Here is a 20,722-nt window from a genome sequence, read left to right as displayed (position 1 = left end):
ACCCCAATGTTCATAGCAGCACTATTTACAATAGCCAAAACATGGAAACAACCTAAATGTCCATCAACAGGTGACTGGATAAAGAAGAGGTGGTATATTTATACAATGGAATACTACTCAGCCATAAAAACCGACAACATAATGCCATTTGCAGCAACATGGATGCTCCTAGAGAATGTCATTCTAAGTGAAGTAAGCCAGAAAGAGAAAGAAAAATACCATATGAGATCGCTCATATGTGGAATCTAAAAAACAAAAACAAACAAACAAACAAAAACAAAGCATAAATACAGGACAGAAATGGACTCATGGACAGAGAATACAGACTTGTGGTTACTGGGGCGGGGGGCGGGGTAGAGGGTGGGAAGGGATAGACTGGGATTTCAAAATTGTAGAACAGATAAACAAGATTACACTGTATAGCACAGGGAAATATACACAAAATGTTATGATAAATCACAGAGAAAAAAATGTGACAATGAGTGTGTATATGTCCATGTATGACTGAAAAATTGTACTGAACACTGGAATTTGACACAACACTGTAAAATGATTATGAATCAATAAAAATGTTAAAAAAAAAGAAAAACAAAAAAAGAAAAATGGGCAGAGGAGCTGAATAAACATTTTTCCAAAGGAGACATCCAAATAGCCAGTAGGTATATGACATGATTCTCAACACCAGTAATCATCTGGAAAATGCAAATCAAAACCACAATGAGGTATCACCCTCACCTGTTGAAATGACTATCATCAAGAAAACAAGAGATAAGAGTTGGTGAGAATATGGAGAAAAGGGAATCCTTATGTTGCTTGAGTTGTAAATTGGTGTAGCCTCCATAGAAAACAGTATGGAGATTCCACAAATAATTAAAGACAGAGCTATATAATCCTGCAATCCCACTTCTGGATATATACCCAAAGGAAACAAAACCAGGAACTCAAAGAGATATCTGCACTTCCATGTTTAGTGCAGCATTATTCACAATAGCCAAGGTATGAAAACAACCCAAGTATCTATTCAGTAGACATATCACATCTTCTTTATAATATATTATATATGTATATATTATTCAGCAATGTGAAAGGACATCCTGCTATTGTGACATCAAGAATGGGCCTTGAGGTCATTATGCTAAGTGAAATGTCAGACAAAGGAAGACAAATACTATGTGATATGACTTATATGTGCATAAAAAATAGCCAAACTTATAGAAATAGAGTAGGATGGTGGTTGCCAAAGGCTGGGAGATGAGGGTTGTGGGAAGATGTTAGTCAAAGGGTACAAACTTCCAGTTACAAGATGAATACATTCTGGGAATCTAATGTACAGTGTTGTGACTCTAGTTAATAGTGCTACCTTAGATACTTCAAAGTTGCTAGGAGAGTGAATCTTGAATGTTTTCACCACAGAAAAGAAATGATAATTATGTGAGATCGCCTCAGATGATGGAAGTGTTAACTAACAGAGCTGTGATAATCATTTCACAATATATTTTTGTATCAGAGCAACATGTTATACACCTTAAACTTACACAATGTAATACGTCAATTATATCTCAGTAAAGCCAGAAAATATGATAAATAGCATGTAAAAACAATAGCATATACTGCATTTGATATTAATAAGCTTAAGTGAAGGTGTGGAAGTTGGATTAGATGGATAGATATTAGATATATTATAGTAGAGGGTATGGAATAGAAGGGGATAGGACTGGCAACAGAGGATAAATGTGAAAAAAGAACAGTCATAGCTGTCCTCATAATGTATTGTGATTGGAAATTCAGTTCTTTGTGTGTGCTGCATGCATGTGCACATACCTGTTCAAATAGAAAAGAAGAATAATCAGAGTCTCCATAGAAAGCTTGAATAATTGATACTAATGGCTAACATAGGAGGTATTAAATATTTTGAAGCAAACAAAGGGAAGAACTGACAAGAGTATTAAGACCTCTTATATCGTCAGTTTTTACTGTCATTCACTTTGTGATTGAGAACAAATACTTAAGGCAAATTGTTAATTTGAAGCTGTTTTTTGTTTATTTTGTGGTAGCAAAAATTCAACATTTGGATTCCAAAGCTTATTAAGCTCTTAATTTATCTTAGGACAGGGGTTTAGTTAAATTTTTGAAACAAGAAGGAATTATATTTCAGCCAGTCCTTGCAGAGATTCAGACACTAGGAGCAAAATCACAGCTAGGTGTTATCAGGCAACTCCTAAAAGAAATTGTTAACCAGATGAGCATGGTTGTAAGAAAACTGGAGACACACTAAGTAGAGAATATGACGGTTCATGATTTGAGTTTGGTGATCAAAATTAAAGAGTTAAGCCCTTGCTGGTGTAGGTTAAGCCCTTGGGGAAGGGAGTATAGGTCAGGAATTAGACATAAAATACAGTGGATATAGACTAAACTGACATCAGGGTGAAATAACAAATGAGAATCTGTCAGGGAGACAGGTACAAGAGTCAGTATAAGTCCTTGAGAGATGACCCTGATACTGAAATGCAGTGCTTGTTCTTGCCCCCTGCAAGATTCAGCAAGTAAGTGAACCAGAGAAGGGAGAGTGCAGTTATGGACAGACTCTCAACTCAAGTTTATTAAAAGTCTGGACCTTGAGCACTTCTTAAGATCTGGGGTTCAATATCATTCCTCAACATGATATTTTTGAGATTTACTTGAGGACTGTAAAATTTAACTGACTTGGAAAACCTCCATTTCTAATAACAACTTTCTAAATTCTAAAGGTTAGCCATTCTTCAAGATGTAGCTTGAAAATGCCAAATCAGTAATTAAATCATTTCAGCACTTTTTTTCTTTTGTTCTTTGTTGGTTTAAGGTTTAGATCTTTAAAAAAAAAATCTTTGGTAACCAGAGAACATCTTAAAACTCTTTAGTAGCAGCTGACAGAGATGGAAAATGAAACAATAAAAATCTGTTACTGGAATGTATGCTGACATCAAACACGAGATTTTTGACTTTTCAGGCTCCTATTCCTGAATATGACTCTACTTTCACCCCCAAGAAAAATCAATTTTGAGGTTGTAACCAGTCTTCTTTAATAATTCATCTAATCTGAAAAAGTCAATGAAAAGAATAAGCTTGTTAAGTAATAGCAAGTCAATCATGTGGAAGAAATACGATGCTATATAGAGTTGCACACATGTTTTCAACACCTGGTTGACAGTTCTTATAAATCACAGCTTTACTTTCAAACCTTTCACAATAAGCATTAGGGAAATCTTTCCTGTAAGCACATACACATCTTCAGATAAAAAATTTTAAAATCAAATGCAAAAACAAGAAATAAATGCATTGAAAAGTTTAAAAAAGATTAACATTTTGACTTTACTATATTCTTTAACCAAGCACCTTCAACATCAGAAAAAGATAAGATTCCTTGGTTCCATTTCAAGACTCCTCTCATTTAAAAAAAAAAAAAAGTTGAAATCTTCCATGACCTATGAGGCCTAATATCCTTAACAAAGACAGTTTGGCGTGGCTGTGAAGCATATCATTATAGAGATACAGCTGGGGCCAAACATCTGAGTAGTCATCAGTCCTTCCTTTCAGACTTCTGTGATTTTACAAGATCCCATATCTGAAGTCCTCATGCATTTCCAAAGAGCAAGTTTTAGGTTTGGTACCAAGGGAAGCCCAGCTCTGTTGCTTCAATCTAAGCAATCTCAAATGTTCCACTAGATCCTCCCCTAGAAAACCAGTCTCTGACTTATAACCTCTCGTAATGGGAGAATGCTAGTGATTCTGAATTCTCTTAACATTGTGCAGTCATCCTAATTCCCTAAAACATTGATGTGAATCTAGATTTCAGACTTCCTGTTTCCATTTTGGATCAGATTTGATCTTTACCTGGCCCTTTGAATGCATTTGGATATCTCTCTCAGCTGGTGTGTGAACAGTTATGTCAATGTGCTTAGATTTCTTTTGAAGGGAAAAACTAAACTAAATCAATCTAGCTTTCTTTAAAAGAAGAAAGGAGAGAAAAGGGAAGAGTAAAAAGGTGAGATTATGAAGAAAGGAAAAGCTATGTTTTAAAAGAGATGAAAAACATTTTTGATAGTTGTTCCTTAAGAATTGGGCATGAGGAACATGTAAAGATGAACTACAGGATAAAAAGCCCCCTTTTCTGTGATAAATAGTACTAAATGTGGTAACACTGCTTGAGCTGTCTTCAGGCAAATAAATAATGTATCTAGAGCTTTTCCTTCACATCCATAAGTTTGGTGCACAGTACCAGATACCACCATCAGATGTTTCTTGACAGCTTTACAGGGGCAATGTTGTAAGTGTATTATATCTACCTATCTATATAGTATATGTATGTATAATAACATATACATAATATTATGGGTATCATGTACAGGTGCTATAAGTGATTTTACAAACACATTATAAGTTTGGCTACTTTCTCCTTCTCTGCAATGAAACATGGTAGTCAAGATTTTTAACTTTTGGTTTTAACTTTTTTTAAAAGTTATCAACCATATAGACAAATTTAGACCTAAAAAAGGATTTTTTCAAAAGTTTCTTTTAAAGAAAATGTAAAAGAAGTGAGGCCTAGACTCCAAAAAGGTATTGATTTTCTTTCTCATCAAAATTATAGCAGAAAAAATTCTAACTAATTTCTGTATTCATTGGCCTTTATGATAAAGAATATATTATAAATGAATAGAAATGAGTAGTGAAGCTTTTTCTTCCAAGTGAATAGCTCCATGAATATAAAATCCTCTAATGTAGTCTCCTTGCTTCCTTTGTATCTCAGGAAATTTTATAGTGATTCTCTCTTTATGAAATCTATTTTGAAATATGGATACGAAATGTTCTCTAGGTTTTAAAATTTTTCTGCTTATATGGAAAATACTTTTTATCTTTATATAAACATACAGTAAGTATGGTTTCTTTCTAAAATTATATTTACACACATTAAATGAATTAAAATAATTGTTTAACTTCAGCAAAGAATATTAATTACTGAAATATTATTTTCATATAAGTTTATTTGGGCTGTTCTGTTCTTTTAATTTAATCTTTCCATCCTTTAAAAAGTTGTTCCTAAGATTATAACTATGTGAGATGATGGATATGTTAGCTAATCATATTATGGTATACATTTTGCAATATATATTTATATCAAATCATTACATTTTATACCTTAAACTTATACAATGTTATATGTCAGTTATATCTCAGTATAGCTGGAAAAAATTAAAAACTCTATTAATTTTATCAAGTCTATTACTTAGCAAAATAAATTTGACTTTCTTAATGTATTCCTCATATACAAAAATTAAAAATTAAAAAAATAAGTTATTTCTAGCATACTTGTGTCCTGAAGTTGATCAGACAAGAATGTATTTTGTTAAAATCTCTTTGAAAGCTTTTGTTATGATAAGGATTTATATATTGAAATTATTGACAGGTTAAGTTAATGTGATAAGGAAATTAAAGAATGCTATTTAATATACTTTCTGTTACATGAATTTTCAAATAATACTAATTTTTCAATTGGTATAAAATTAATACTAGATTTTTAGTTTTCTTCAATGTTTGCAAATCACTTTCCCTTAAATTTCTTCTCTCATTTTCTGTTTCTTTTTTTTTTTTAATTTCTCCAATTATCATTAAATGAAAGTAGAATAAGTTGACTGTTATAGGCTATATTTTGGTAATGTGATTTCTTAATCTTTTGAACAATATAGTTTTCTTGGAAAGGTTTTTACTGTATTTTTATTAAGGTATAATTGTATTATATAATTATAATTTTTAATTATAAATTTCATGTATTTTATTGTACAGTTCTGCCTATTTTGACAGATGTATATGGTTGTGTAAAAACTAACACAGTCAAGATATAGAATAGTTTTACTGTGCTAGAAAATTCTCCCATACTCACTTGTAGTCAGTCCCTCCCCAATCTCCAAACCACTGATTTTCTGTCCCAATGGTCTTGCCTTTGCAAGAATATTATATAAATGGAGTCATATAATATATATTCTTTTGAACCAGACTTCTTTCACTTAGGATATTATATTAGAGAATCATGTAAGTTGTTGTATATACCCTCGTTCATTCCTCTTTATTTCTGGATAGTATTCTACTCATTTCTCAGTTCAGGCATATTGGAGTTGTCAGCAGTGTTTCCTGATCACTAATAAAACTGCTATAAAGACTCATGTTCAAGTTTGTGAGTGAACTTTTAATCATATGGTATTCTTAATTTTATAATAAGCTGCCAAGCTGTTTTCCAGAGTGGCTGTATCATTTTGCATTCCCTCCCGCAGTGTATGAGTTTCAGTTGTTTCGCATCCTTGCCAGCCATAGTATTGTCTTTCTCTCTTTTTTGAGGCATTCCAATAACTGTGCAGTTGTGTCTCATTATGGTTTTAATTTACGTGTCCTTAATGACTAATGGTATTCAGCATCTTTCTTTGTGCTTTTTGCTATCCATATATTTTCTTTGGTGAAGTATATGTTCAAATCTTTGGACCATCTTTAAAATGCATTACTTTCTTTTTATTGGGCTGTGAGTTTCTTTCTAATCCAGATACTTTATTAGATATGTGATTATAAACATTTTCTCCTTGTCTGTGGCTTTCAAAAAGCAGATGTTCTTAATTCAAATGATATCCAGTTTATTTATCTGTTCTTTGAATTATTGTGCTTTTGATTGTGTATGTAAGGAATCAATGTTACAAAATTTTCTTCTATTTTTTTAAGTTTTAGTATTCTGTGTTTTGCATTTCTATCTGTGATCCATTTTGAATAATTGTTTGGTAGAGCATGAGTTTGAATAAAGGCTTTTTGTTTTTGTTGTTTGCATATGTGTATCCAGTTGTTCCAGCACTGTTTATAGTTGGAGGGACTGTCCTTTCTCCACCAAATTGCTTATTTACCTTTGCCATAAATCAATTACCAATATGTGTGTAGGACAATTTCTGGGTTCTTTTTTTTCATTCCATTTGTCTACATGTTTTTTTCTTTTTTCAATACCACTCTATTAAATACTGTAGCTTTATACAAAGATTGGAAGTCAAGTATATGAATCTTCCAACTTTAAAGAGAAGGTATATTTTGCTGTTTTGTGTAGGGTTCTCTAAATGTCTTTTAGGTTACTTTAGTTGATAATGTTATGTCCTCTGTATCTTTGGTGATAATTGGTCTACCTTCTCTATTAATTGCTGAGAGGATGTGTTGATGTCTTCAACTGTATTTGTGGATTTGTCTATTTCTCCTTACAGTTCTGTCAGTTTTTGCTTCGTGTATTTTGAAGTGCTGTTATTAGATACATACATATTTACATTTCTTATGTTTTTTGAGGGAATTGATCCCTTAATAATTAAATAATGTCCATCTTTATCCTTATGCTGAATTTGGTGACATGATATTAATATAGCTATTCCTGCTTTCTTTTGATTAGTGTTTGCATAGTATCTGTTTTCTATCATTTTACTTTTAACCTACTTACCTTTATATTTAAAATGGGTTTATTGTACACAGTAGATAGTTTGGTCTTGATTTTTCAATCTAATCTTTATTTTTAATTGATATGTTTCTAGGTTTCCATTTAATGTGACTTTAATATGACTAGATTAAAATCTATCATATTGTTAGCTGTTTTATTTTTTAATCTCTTATTTTGTTTTCCCCCTGCATTTCATTTTTGATTATTCCATTTAGCTTCATTACTGATTTTTTTCTTTTAAAAATTATTTTATTCATTGTCATAGGCTACACAATATACATCATTAATTAACTGCAATTTACCATTAAATAATATCATACTACTTAACATGTAGTGTAAGGGCTTAACAGTATTTTCTCAATTTCTTCCCCTTATTTTTGTGCTTTTGCTGTCATACATTTTACTTTTACATATATACAATGAATTGTTAATATCTTTGCTTTAGATAAGTATTGTTTAGAGCAATTAAAAATAAAGAAGGTAGAAATTTATATTTACCTCTGTTTATTCCATTATAGCTCTTTGTTTCTTTGTGTATATATCTTACCAGAGTTTCAAAAACTGTGTTGAAATTTTTCTTATCTTTTAGTATTTACAGCACCAGTTTCTGACTCTTCCTGACTCTGTCAAAAATTCCTTATGCATGGGTAGCTGGGAATTGGCTTGATTTTTATAATTCTTTTGTTCTCACTTAGAATTTCAGAACCATTGGACTAAATATATCATTAAGAGGTCCTTTGGCTTAATCTTCAAAGTCTGACAGATTTACTTCAACTGATCTTATTTTAAGACTTATCTGAAGTTCTCTTTCTAAGGTTGTACTTAAGCCTGTTTGGTCTCTTTTTGTCTCTGTCTCATTCTCTTGCTCTCATGACTGGAGAGGGAGCATCAGGACCACACTGTCCTGCTTTCTAAGTTCTCTTTTTAGTCAGCTCACACATACATCACATATATAAAGATAGTTATTGCGTCTCTTCTTACCATTCTCCATTACAGGTTAAAAAACTTTCTGTACTTCTGCAAGTTGTTTTTTTTTATAGAGGGATAAAGATACTTTTTCTCTGCATTTCTATAATATTTTATCCTGGACATTTCACATAATCATTTTTATTAGGGTGTGTGTAAGTAAGTGGTAGCAGTATTCACCAAGGTGAAGGAACCAGTATCTCTATGGGGCTAACATTGGCTCTGGGAAAATGCCAGTGTATCAGATGAAGAGGTGTAAATTCTCAAATGTCCCTAGCATCCTTGTCAAGTAGTAGAGACTATCATGACCCTTACAGCCTGTGCTGAACTTAAACCCTCTTCCTAAAGCCATAGGCTAATTTTACTCCAGACACACAGAAAAGCTTTTTAAGAAAAGCTCAGGGACTCTGAAATTGGGTAGTTGTCGCCAAAAGCTCTGTTTACTTGAGAAACTGTTTTATTCCGGACATGACTAAATGCAACAGCCTTGGGCATGTTATTTGTATAGGGATAGACCAGGAGGAAAAGAACAGACTGGAAAACCTAGAATTTTTCTGAGTAAACTGTCTTTAGTTGTAAGAAAAAAATCCTCTCAACATTTGGGTCAACCCTATAGTAGAACTTTTAAACACTTGTCAGTTATGAGGGTAACTGCAAGAGATACTTATTTTCAAGCTTTCCCCTTGATTTCTTGTCCAGAGCATAACATTTTCTTTTTGTCTTTTTCCCCCTCAAGGGGTGCTACATCCATTGTGTACAGATGCAAACAGAAGGGGACCCAGAAGCCTTATGCTCTCAAAGTGTTAAAGAAAACAGTAAGTTTATTTCATTATATAATAGCATCTCTAAGGGATCTGTGACCTGGAGAAACCAGGAGCCCTGATTCAGAGAACAAAAGGGCCAGAGAGCTGCTATGTGCAGTTAACTCATTTGAATCATGATTGTAAAAGTGCAGGCAAATGGACTGTTTTCTAATGGAAACTATGCGATTCTTCTAAAACAACTGGGTCTCAAATTAGATGTGGTTGTGGGGAGGAGAAATATGGCAAGGAAAGATTTATTTAGAGCTGCTTTGTATACCAGCCATGTTTTGAGACATATATGTAGATACATATATATGACCTCAGTTACAGTTTTAATACACTAGAAAAGCTTGCTATTTAAAAATACCTGAATGATACACAGATAGATGCATTTGTTAAAGAAGTCATCAGCTTCTAACTTGATTTTCAAATGTTAGGTTTGCTTCAGTAAATTACAACCGGATACATGCTTATGTATCTGGGACTGAATCAGTTCATCTAAGAAGTTTGTATTTGAACAAGAAGAAAAGATTTTGGTTTTGGATTACTTCAGCTAAGGTGGCAAAAGTTACTATTAGGCTCCTCTCATAAGTAAGAAATGCAGCAAGTAAGAGTTCAGAATTCAAATGCCAGCATATAATACTGGCATTTTAATACTCCCTGTGCCCAAGAAAGTATTTGTCGTTGTAACGCCCTACTTACACTTCCTGTCCTTAGGTAGCTTGTCAAACCATAAAAAGACAACATCTTTTATAGCACATTCTTTCTTTCTCAAATTTTATATAAACAAATATGTGAAATATATATACTTGTGAAAAACCAGCTGTTAACATATGCTGAGAAGAGAAGTATCGTAACTTTTGAAGTCAAATAATACCTCTTTGAGGCCAAGGGATTTTGTTTTTCTAAAGGCAGCTTAATATCGCCAGCAGTTTATGTATTGTCTGGCACAGGGAAATTTTAGATGCTGATATAATGAGGAAGAGAATAATGACGCAAGGTTTTCAGTCAAGTAGGAGTAGAATGACATTTTGAAATAATCTGTTAGAATTTAAATCCATTCAACTAACAGGAACAATTTAATTGAAGAAGGTAATAATTTAAATGGCATTTGCTCCTAATAAACTCTTTATTCTGGATTTCCTATTTGGTGTAGGCAATGATTTAAGTTATTCAAGAATGTAGAGAAATCTTTTGATTGGTAAGGTTTAGAATTTTCTCTTAAATCAATTTTTATTGTCATAAAATACAGAAGTAAGGATTATTAAAAATTTATTAAATGAAATTTCTTGTTAAATATTTACTTTATATGAAAATATATTGACATGCTTTAGCAGTAGTCATGGAAGAGATATTTTTGGACTTGGCTGTATCCTTTCTTACTGGTTAAAAACTATTCTCAGTAAAATTTGTGAGTGGTTATTTTATTTTCATAGTTGAGGAAACTTTGAAAGGCACTAACTGTATAAACGTCTAAATAAGTATTCAGAAATGACTTGTGAATGCTCAGAATCCCAAAGGACAAAGGGCTGGTTTAGAGAATACTGGTTTATGTCAAAAATCTTTGGATGAATTGGAATAAGAGATAAGTGAAGACATTCAGTGGGTTTTGACTTATTTATTGGAAAAGTAAAACTCTGATTTGCCCTTCCTGCCTTCTCTTCTCCACCTCTGTTGTGGAAACATCTTACTCAGAAGACAGGCAGGAAGAAAATGTGGACAGGAACCAAGTGTCAGATGGAGCTGCAGAACTATGCTGTAAGGCAGATATTGTCAAACACAGTAACTGTTGTACCAAATGGAATGAGAGAAAATTCCCTGGAGAAACCTCAGCTTTGAACATGAATTAGATAGGATTCCCAGCATTGTCTCTTAGAATCAACCATGTCCAGAGATGTGTAAACGAGAGGAGTAGCAGGCAAAACCTCAAAGAGCAATTGCCTCCAGTGTTTAATTCCATATAGGTCATGAAAACAGAACTTCCTTATCCAAATGAAGTGAATGAAGCCTAAGAATCTACTTACGGAGGAAAAGTGATGCAGTGAAGACCAGTATTTTTCTAGCAAATTCAGTTAAAGATTTGCTCTTGAGGAGAAAGGGGGGTTTGAGAAAACTTAAATGATTTATGTAATCTTTTAATTAGATTGAGCCACATAAAATTGTCGCTATTAAAACATTCTTGACCTACAAAAAGTGACAGTTTTATGTGGTTCAACTAACAATTTCAGGGCCATTATACTACTTCATGGGATAGTTCCTCAGGTCCTCATTTTATGACTAGACCTAAACTTAAGAGGTCTGAAAGATAGTCTTTCTGTCTGTCTGTCTATCTGTCTCTCTATCTCTCTATCATATATCAAAGACCTGTGAGAATTTCCTAGGGGTGGTGTAATAAACTGCCACAATCTGGGTGTCTTAAAACAATGACAACTTACTACCTTACAGTTTTGAAGGCTTGAAGTCTGAAGTCAAGAGGGTAACAGGGTTGATTCCTTCTCAGGGCACTGAGGGAGAGTTTGTTCCATACTTCTCTCCTAGCTTCTGGTGACTGTCAGCAAAGCTTGGGATTCCTTGACTTGTAGATGCATCACTTTAATCTCTGCCTTTGTTGTCACATGACAGTTGTCTGCCTGCATGTCTTCATATCATCTTCCCTCTGTGCATGTCTGTGTTCAGATTTCTCTTTTCTTATAAGGACATCAGTCCTGTTGGATTAGGGGCCCACCCTACTCCAGTATGACCTCATCTTAAATTAACTGCTTATATCTACAACAGCCAATTGCTAAATAAGGTCACATTTTGAAGTAGTGGGGTTTAGGACTGCAACGTATCTTTTTGAGGGAGACACAATTCCACCCATAATACTATCTATAAGAGAAGACCTCTAAGGTGAGTTTCAGAGTATTCCATTTAATAATCTGTCTAAAGTTGAATAAAACTTTTATCACATTCAAGAAAGTAATAAACAGAAGAGAACCCATCCAGTTTATAGGTTATTAAATTCACATATAAATGTTTTTAAGTCCAAGAAAGGTTTCCTATCTCTTCAACAAGTTAATTATTTGATAACAATAATCCTCTTTCCCAGGGTATGATTAAATGCCTTTTCAGGACAGTTTATATGAATTTTACTTTGTAGCAATTTTATGTTTTTTTCTCATAGCTTAATATTTTAGGAAATATTTAGTTTACATTGGCAATAAGGGATGTATTCCCCCTATGAAACACCCAATTATCACTGATAATTCATTAAGCATTCATATGTCTAGGTGATAGACAAAGACTCTAATTTATCCATGGGAAAGCAGAATAAATCATCAGCTCTTTGGGAGAAAATCATATTCCATTGGTTTTCAGGTACAGGACAAAGTTAATACTGTTAGTAAACATAAAGTAAACTGTCATGTTCAGACTGTTGGGTATTTTGACTAATAAAATATGCTTGTGGGAAATTATGTAATTATAATAAAATTTAAAAAATTTTTTATTGAAGTATAGTCGGTTTACAATGTTGTGTCAATTTCTGGTGTACAGCATAGTAATTCAGTTATACATATATATATATTTCTTTTCATATTCTTTTTTATTGTAGGCTATTACAGGTATTGAATTTAGTTCCCTGTGCTATACAGTAGGGCCTTGTTGTGTATCTATTTTATATACGGTAGTTAATATCTACAAAGGCTGAACTCCCAATTTATCCCTCCCAACCCCCTTTTCCCCCTGGTAACCATAAGTTTGTTTTCTGTGTCCATGAGTCTGTCTCTGTTTTGTAAATAAGTTCATTTGTGTCCTTTTTTTAGATTCCACATATAAATGATATCATATGGTATTTTTCTTTCTCTTTTCGGCTTACTTAGTATGACAATCTCCAGGTCCATCTATGTTTCTGCAGATGGCATTATTTTATTCTTTTCTATGACTAAGTAGTATTCCATTGTATATATGTATACCACAACTTCTTTTTCCAGTTATCCGCCAATGGATATTTAGATTGCTTCCATGTCTTGGCTATTCTAAATAGTGCTGCTATGAATTTTGAGGTGCATGGATCTTTTCAAGTTAGAATTTCCTCTGGATAGATACACAGGAATGGGATTACCAGATCATAGGATAAGTCCCTTTTCATTTTTTTAAAGAATCTCCATACTGTTTTCCGTAATGGCTGCACCAAATTATATTCCCTCCAGCAGTGTAGGAGTGTTCCCTTTTCTCCACACCCTCTCTAGCATTTATTCGAGGACCTTTTAATGATGGCCATTCTGACCTATGTGAGGTGATACCTCATTGAAGTTTTGATTTGCATTTCTCTGATAATTAGCAATATTGAGCATTTTTCATGTACCTGTTGGCCATTTGTATGTCCTCATTGGAGAAATGTGTAAGTCTTCTGAAAAATATTTTTAACTACTATCTATTTTGTATATGGATAGAATGCCATGTACTTTATATATAAATCCCTACATTTTCTAGAATTAGAATACATTTAAATGCATATTAACTGAGGTCATAATGTCTGCAACTTACTTTCAAATAGTTCACAACAAAAAAGTGTGGGGGGTGCATATGGGAAGAGAGAGAGACAGAATATGGCAAAAAACAATAATTATTAAATTTGGGACAGTATACTAGTGTCCATGCTGCTATTTCAAAATTTCAGTATATATAAAAATTCTTATAGCAAAAATTTTGTGTTAAAATATACTTCAACACTGAAATCCTGTTCAACATAGCTTAACATTTCTCTGGCCATTCAGAAAGCATTTCAAAATTGTACAATTTCTAAATGTCATGATAAAAACCTGTGACTCTATTATAGATGTATTAAAATGCCAGAAAATAGAAAAGGATAGTTGAACCAACTTTTTACTGTACTGAAAATCCTGGGCTTTTCCAGAAACAGTATCCATTTGTTTCATTGCGTTATTAATAGGGATAAAACTTTGAGGGTAGTGAGAATAAACAAGAGAGGACAGTGCATTGAAGGGCCCTTTGGGTTGTTTGTTTATATAATTTTTTCCATGTAGTAGTAGTTATCTTTGGACTGAAGAAGTTGTCAAATCACTAGAAATGGTATATTTGCTGTCCTCCTGGGAAATGGTGACCTATTTTGTAGCTTTATATTTTGAAATTCCCACTGATTCACAGGCAGTGCCATTTTTGTTGCCCATAAATACCTCATTACTTTGCATGTAAACACTAATTGACTTAGATACCAGTGGAACTTTTACTGTGAACTTTGTAAAACATGAATGGGAGATAAAAGAAACTAGGCTCACCTTTTTCCTTCACACATAAACCCTTTATCATCTCCATTTTATGTGCAATTTAGAAGAAATTAGAGTAGAAAGATTTACTAAGCTACTTCCTCAGATTAACAACATTAGGGCATTAAAAGATTCTAATAGACATGGTTAATGGGATAGTCAGTGTGATTTACAAGATAGGAACTTTTTACTGATTTACATGACTTTTGAATAAAACTTAAAACTTCACGCAAGGAAAAAAATAGATTCAAGACAGTGACAAAATTTAAGCAGATTTGGTAGATTTAGCAGCTTGGACTGACTTTTGCTAAATTAGATGGACTCACAACTGTTGAAATTTTGGTTATAAAGGAGTCACTATTTCAGAAATGAGTCATAGGCTTAATCTTTTTTCCTAGGAAGTACATACCTCAGTGTATATCTAAAGAATCACACTTCAGCCCTATCAATATGGCTCATTTCAAGATGAAGTGATTGAGATTTAAAAAATTATACTCATCAATCATTTCTAGTGTCCCTGGAATTTGGGGGAAAAATATTTGAATTCTAGAATTCCAGTGATGTGTCTAGCTAGCTGTGTGACTCAACTCTTGAAAAAGATTGCATTCAGCTTACTGTAAAATCCTTTCATGAAATACCTAGTATTGAGTCTAAGAATTAATCTTATTGTGTAAATTTAGAATTTATGAGTCTGAGAGCCAATCTCAGCGTGTAAATTCAGAATGTGTAGGTATTCTAACTCTTGTTAAGAATGGCTGTGCAGTTGTGTAGTGAGAACATGATCTGTGGAGCCAGGTTTCTTGAGTGCAGGATCACTTCTGCCAGAAGTGACTACAACAGTTACATAAATCTCTCAATCTCAATTTCTTCATCTGTGAAATGGATTTAAGAATATCTAGCTCATGGTGTTTTAGTGACCGTTAAAATGAGATAATTTATGTGAAATATTTCTCAGCACCTAGGAAGCATGCAATAAATGGTGAACAATTATTCCTAATTGTAATGAGTATGCACAGATAATAGTACCAGCTCATTCTATGCAATTCTGATGTTTTCATTATCTTGATTTAAAACTAAGCAGTGATAGCAGAGGGCTGATGGGAAACTGTTGTACCCAATAGACCTTTTAATTTTTGGACACAGTGGGGGATCACTATCCCATTCCCTGTTTCTCCAGAGGAATAAACAGTTTCCTATATAAATTAAAGAATACATATCAATGCTTGCAGAGGTGAAGAGAAAAATACCCAGTTTCAGTCATCAGTGGCACCAGTGTCCTAAAGGCAAATGCACGTGTTACATAAAAAATGGCAATCCTTTTTACCTAAGGTTAACAGCAAAAATATTCTTTACAACTAATTCACATGCAATATTTTTCAAAATTTATATAATAGAAGAAATTTACTTTTTCACTTTATTTTTTTAAAAGAATAACTGTTCTAGTTATAAGATGAATGAGTTCTGGGGATTTAACATACAGCATGGTGATTTTAGTTAATAATATTGTATTTTATATTTGAAAATTGCCAAGAGAGCAGATCTTAAATGTTCTCACTATGCACACATACACAAAAAATGCTACCTATGTGAGGTGACAGAGATGTTAACTAATTATGGTAATCATTTCAAAATATATACAAGTCACATTGTGTGTGTTAAACTTCTACAATGTTGTAAGTCAATTATATTTCATTAAAGCTGGAAAAAAAGAAATAAAACTAAGCAGTGAGCAGCACCAGATGTCCTGTGTACTTCAGTATGAATAAATTAATCATATTATTTTCAGAGTGCTTTTAAAATACCTGTTGAAAATGGGTATATATTTTACTATTATTATCAGTAAAATTTAGTGTGGCACTAAATGAAGATTTCTGATCATATGACTTCATACGTAAACAGATCTTGGATGCTTGTGATTCCTAGATTTGGAACACTTTCAACTCTACGGCTCTATTCTGATTCTCATCATTGGAGCTGTGTGACTTGATCCACAGTGTAGAAGCTGTTCCAGGTCTAAATTTTGTCATATTTTAGTAATTATAATGTAAAGTTACCTATAGATTTCTTGAAAGACTTTTCTTGAATAATTTAATTAACATTCACCTAGTAAATGTCCCTCATTTTTATAAAATTTTCGTTTAAGTGTCAAAGGATAAAAGAGCCCTCTTATCCTTTTCTCAGTTACTTGAAGAGCCTCACGTTGTGACTTGTTAGTCATTCTGTGAGTTAGGTTTTAATTTGTATTCATTTTTCCTTCTATTCTTAGGGATTAGCTCTTTGAACATATAACTATGAGGCTGCAGGAGACTTTGAAAGTTTGTTGTAGGTTAAATTACAGAAGGTACCCAGGCCTCTCCCAAATTCTTGGTAGTTGAATCTCCAGGACAATTTCAGTTTCCTCAGTTCTCAGATAGAGATAATACCATTTATTTCACTGGGTAAACCGAAGATTACCTACTCTTGTCTCTTTCTTCATAACCTTTGGGAACGTAGAAAACAGGCCATGGGCCATTCATTTTCCAATTTCTGTGACGTACGTTAGAGAGATGACTGGGTCAATCTGGGTTAGAGATATGCATCTATTAAACACTGCTGTTGCTCCTTTTAACCACTCATGGATATGCTGTAGGAGTGCAGTCAAGGTCGCCCTTGGTCAGTGACAGAGAGGAGAATAATAAATCACTAGCTCAAGTAGCATTTTGGGGCCCAGTTGAGGTCTCAGAACACATTAAGGAAAGTAGCTTGCAGATAACAAACCGTGTCAAGTGAAGTGAAACTTCTTCAAGCATTCTGTCAGTTGGAACCTATTGATTTTCATAGGGACTGTTAAGCCAGGTTTCCTGGAATATGGACAGGGATATTTCTATTCAGTTTGTGACAAGTATATGTCTACGAGAGAAAAAAGGTAGTGGGGTGGAATGTTAAAATCTTGCCTGATTTGCATGCTTCACCATTTAAAGATCCACTTGGAAGTCTGAACATTCTCATAGAGAATTAGTCATTGCAGTTTGATTTGTTTTCTTTCTTGATAGAAACGCTGCTGGACTCTGTCACAATTCAGCTCACTTATCCATCCTCTCATTATATTGATCTTTCACAGGCATTTTGTTGCCTTTTAAAAAATGAACACCTTACTTCGGAGGCAAACTAATGCAAGGGGCGGAGGGCAGCGAGAGAGAAAGCTGAGACTGAGAACATAGGCACGTGCCTTTGTGCTGTTGACCAAAAAGAAACATAATTTGCAGTTACACTATCCATTCAACTTATCACATATAGCCCTGCAGTACTTTTACAAGTAATGTGTGATTGGATCTAAAGTGATCTTCACCCTTTGTATGGAGTCTGTGGAGCAGAAAAAGGAGATGACTAGCCAAAACCAGAGGAAATCTTAGAGGGAGAACTTATACTACCATAGCCTAGTAGAAAAAAGAGACTAGTAACTTGTCAGAGAGCTGAGTAGGAAAGGCCTTGCAACCAAAGATGTGGTGGGCAGCAGGAAAGTTGAAAGGGGCACAAGGTCAGGAGATCAGAGCTGGGAAGTGGTGCCCGTTGGACCACAACCAGAACTGAGACAGCCCGAAGGAACACAGCCAATCAGCCTCAAAGCAAACCTAGGATTCTTATCTTAGTCAGGAGGGGAAGAGCTATAATCTTAGTGTTAACAGGTAAAGACATTTTAATAAATTTGAGTTTTACATTTCTTTATGGTACAAAGTTGAATGGTGGTCAAAGCTGCATCCATCCCGACAATGTAAGAAGAGAGGAGAGAAAGAAGGCTAAGAAAAGATCGAATCATGGAACTCCAAAACCATTAATTTGCTAAAAGAGAGGGAATGAATGACTATGTGCAAAGGATATTAATTAGAAGAGATCCAAATTATTTTCAGCGTTGAATTAGCTTTCAGCTGCTTTCTTTAAAGTAAGCACCCTCAAATTACCATATGCTTCCTTAGTAGTTCTAGCAGTAAAGAAGCATAATGCTAATAAGAATGGAGCCCACGTTTACTCATTCAAGCAACATGTAGTAGTCCCTTTCACATGTTAACACAAAGCCCCTCATGCCAGTATTTTACTAATGGGAGTTTTAGAGAAGAGAAGTGTCCCTGAAGGACACAATAGATAATTTGAACCCAGGGCTTTTGAGTCCCAAACCTGAACCTTTTCTGTTGATACCAGCTAGATCCAGAAAGAGAAAAAGACCGAAAAAAAAAAAAAAGGGATAAGCAATGATCGAGGCCCAGATCTGTGATAGGAGAGTGAAGGGAAGAGGGAATATTGGAGGTCTGAGAGAGAAAGTGTAAAATGTTCTATTGTGAAGTGAAAGAGCTGAGAATCCCTTGAGATTCGGGGTCATAAACTTAAAATAAGTCAATATGGTTGTGTGTTTTCTTTCAACCACTTAAGTTCAGGCACAAACATGGAGTAAGAGAAGAGAGGAGTTAAACCAAATTAAGGGTTCTTCCTGGCAAATACAACAGAAGATGAGAGCAAAGGAGTTGAAACAATGTGCAGATCACTGCTTATCTCTTTTTTTTTTTTGTATATATATATTTTTTATTGAAGTATAGTCAGTTTACAATGTTGTGTCAATTTCTGGTGTATAGCATAATGCTTCAGTCATACATGAACATTCATATATTCATTTTCATAATTCTTTTTCACCATAAGTTACTACAAGATACTGAATATAGTTCCCTATGCTATACAGTATGATAAACTTGTTGTTTATCTATTTTATATATATTAGCTAGGGTCGGCAAATCTCAAACTCCTAATTTATCCCTTCCCACCCTCTCCCTCCACCAGTAACCATAAGTTTGTTTTCTGTTTGTGAGTCTGTTTCTGTTTTGTAAATCAGTTCATTTAACTTTTTTTTTTCCAGATTCCACATATAAGTGATATCATATGGTATTTTTCTTTCTCTTTCTGGCTTACTTCACATAGAATGACAATCTCCAAGTCCATCCGTGTTGCTGCAAATGGCATTATTTTATTCTCTTTTATGGCTGTGTAGTATTCCATGGTATAAATACACTACAACTTCTTTATCTAGTCATCTGTCAATGGACATTTAGGTTGTTTCCATGTCTTGGCTGTTGTAAAGAGTGCTGCTATGAACATTGGGGTGCATGTATCTTTTTGAATTAAGGTTCCCTTTGGGTATATGCCCAGGAATGGGATTGCTGGATCATATGATAAGTCTATTTTGTAGTCTTTTGAGGAATCTCCATACTGTTTTCCATAATGGCTGCACCAAACTACATTCTCCCAGCAGTGTCGAAGGGTTCCCTTTTCTCTACACCCTCTCCAGCACTTATCATTTGTCGACTTTTGAATGGTGGCCATTCTGACTGGTGTGAGGTGATACTTCATTGTAGTTTTGATTTGCATTTCTCTGATAATTAGTGATATTGAGCATCTTTTCATGTGCCTGTTGGCCATTTGTATGTCTTCATTGGAGAATTGCTTATTTAGATCTTCTGCCCATTTTTGGATTGGGTTGTTTGTTTCTCTGTTATTAAGTTGTATGAACTGTTTATACATCCTGGAAATTAAGCCCTTGTCAGTCTCATCTTTTGCAAATATTTTCCTCCATTCTGTAGGTTGTCTTTTTGTTTTGCTTATGGTTTCCTTTGCTGTGCAAAAGCTTATACTTTAATGAGGTCCCATTTGTTTCTTTTTGCTTTTATTTCTATTGCCTGGGTAGACTGCCCAGGAGAACATTGCTGAGGTTTATGTCAGAGAAGGTTTGCCTATGTTTTCTTCTAAGAGGTTTATCGTGTCTTGTCTTATGTTTAAGTCTTTAAGCCATTTTGAGTTTATTTTTGTGCATGGAGTGAGGGAGTATTCTAACTTCATTTATTTATGTGCAGCTGTCCAATTTTCCCAGTACCATTTGCTGAAGAGACTGTATTTATACCATTGTATGTTCTTGCCTCCTTTATCAAAGATTAATTGACCTAAAATTTGGGGGTTTATTTCTGGGCTCTCTGTTATGTTCTATTGGTCCATATGTCTGTTTTTGTACCAATACCATACTATTTGGATTATTGTAACTCTGTAATAGTGCCTGAAGTCTGGGAACGTTATTCCTCCAGTTTAATTTTTTTCTTCAATGTTGCTTTGGCAGTTCTGGGTCTTTTATGATTCCATATAAATTTTAGAATTATTTGTTCTAGTTCTGTGAAAAACGTCCTGGGTAG

General features: G+C 33.9%; 1 protein-coding gene across 2 annotated transcripts in view; it reads left to right on the top strand.

Moving 5' to 3' along the window:
• CAMK4 (calcium/calmodulin dependent protein kinase IV) overlaps nt 1-20,722 on the top strand; it is a 190,335-nt gene that overhangs the window by 86,465 nt on the left and 83,148 nt on the right. For both annotated transcript variants that reach the window (XM_031673183.2, XM_006203975.4), the window contains exon 2: nt 9,186-9,264. In XM_031673183.2, coding sequence (XP_031529043.1) covers nt 9,186-9,264 — 79 coding nt within the window. The remainder of the gene's footprint in view (nt 1-9,185; nt 9,265-20,722) is intronic.

This window comes from Vicugna pacos, chromosome 3, assembly GCF_048564905.1.
Source record: "Vicugna pacos chromosome 3, VicPac4, whole genome shotgun sequence".
In the NCBI taxonomy this organism is placed as follows: Eukaryota; Metazoa; Chordata; class Mammalia; order Artiodactyla; family Camelidae; genus Vicugna; species Vicugna pacos.
Note: the sequence above shows the minus strand (reverse complement) of the source record. Positions and strands in the feature narration are given on the sequence as shown.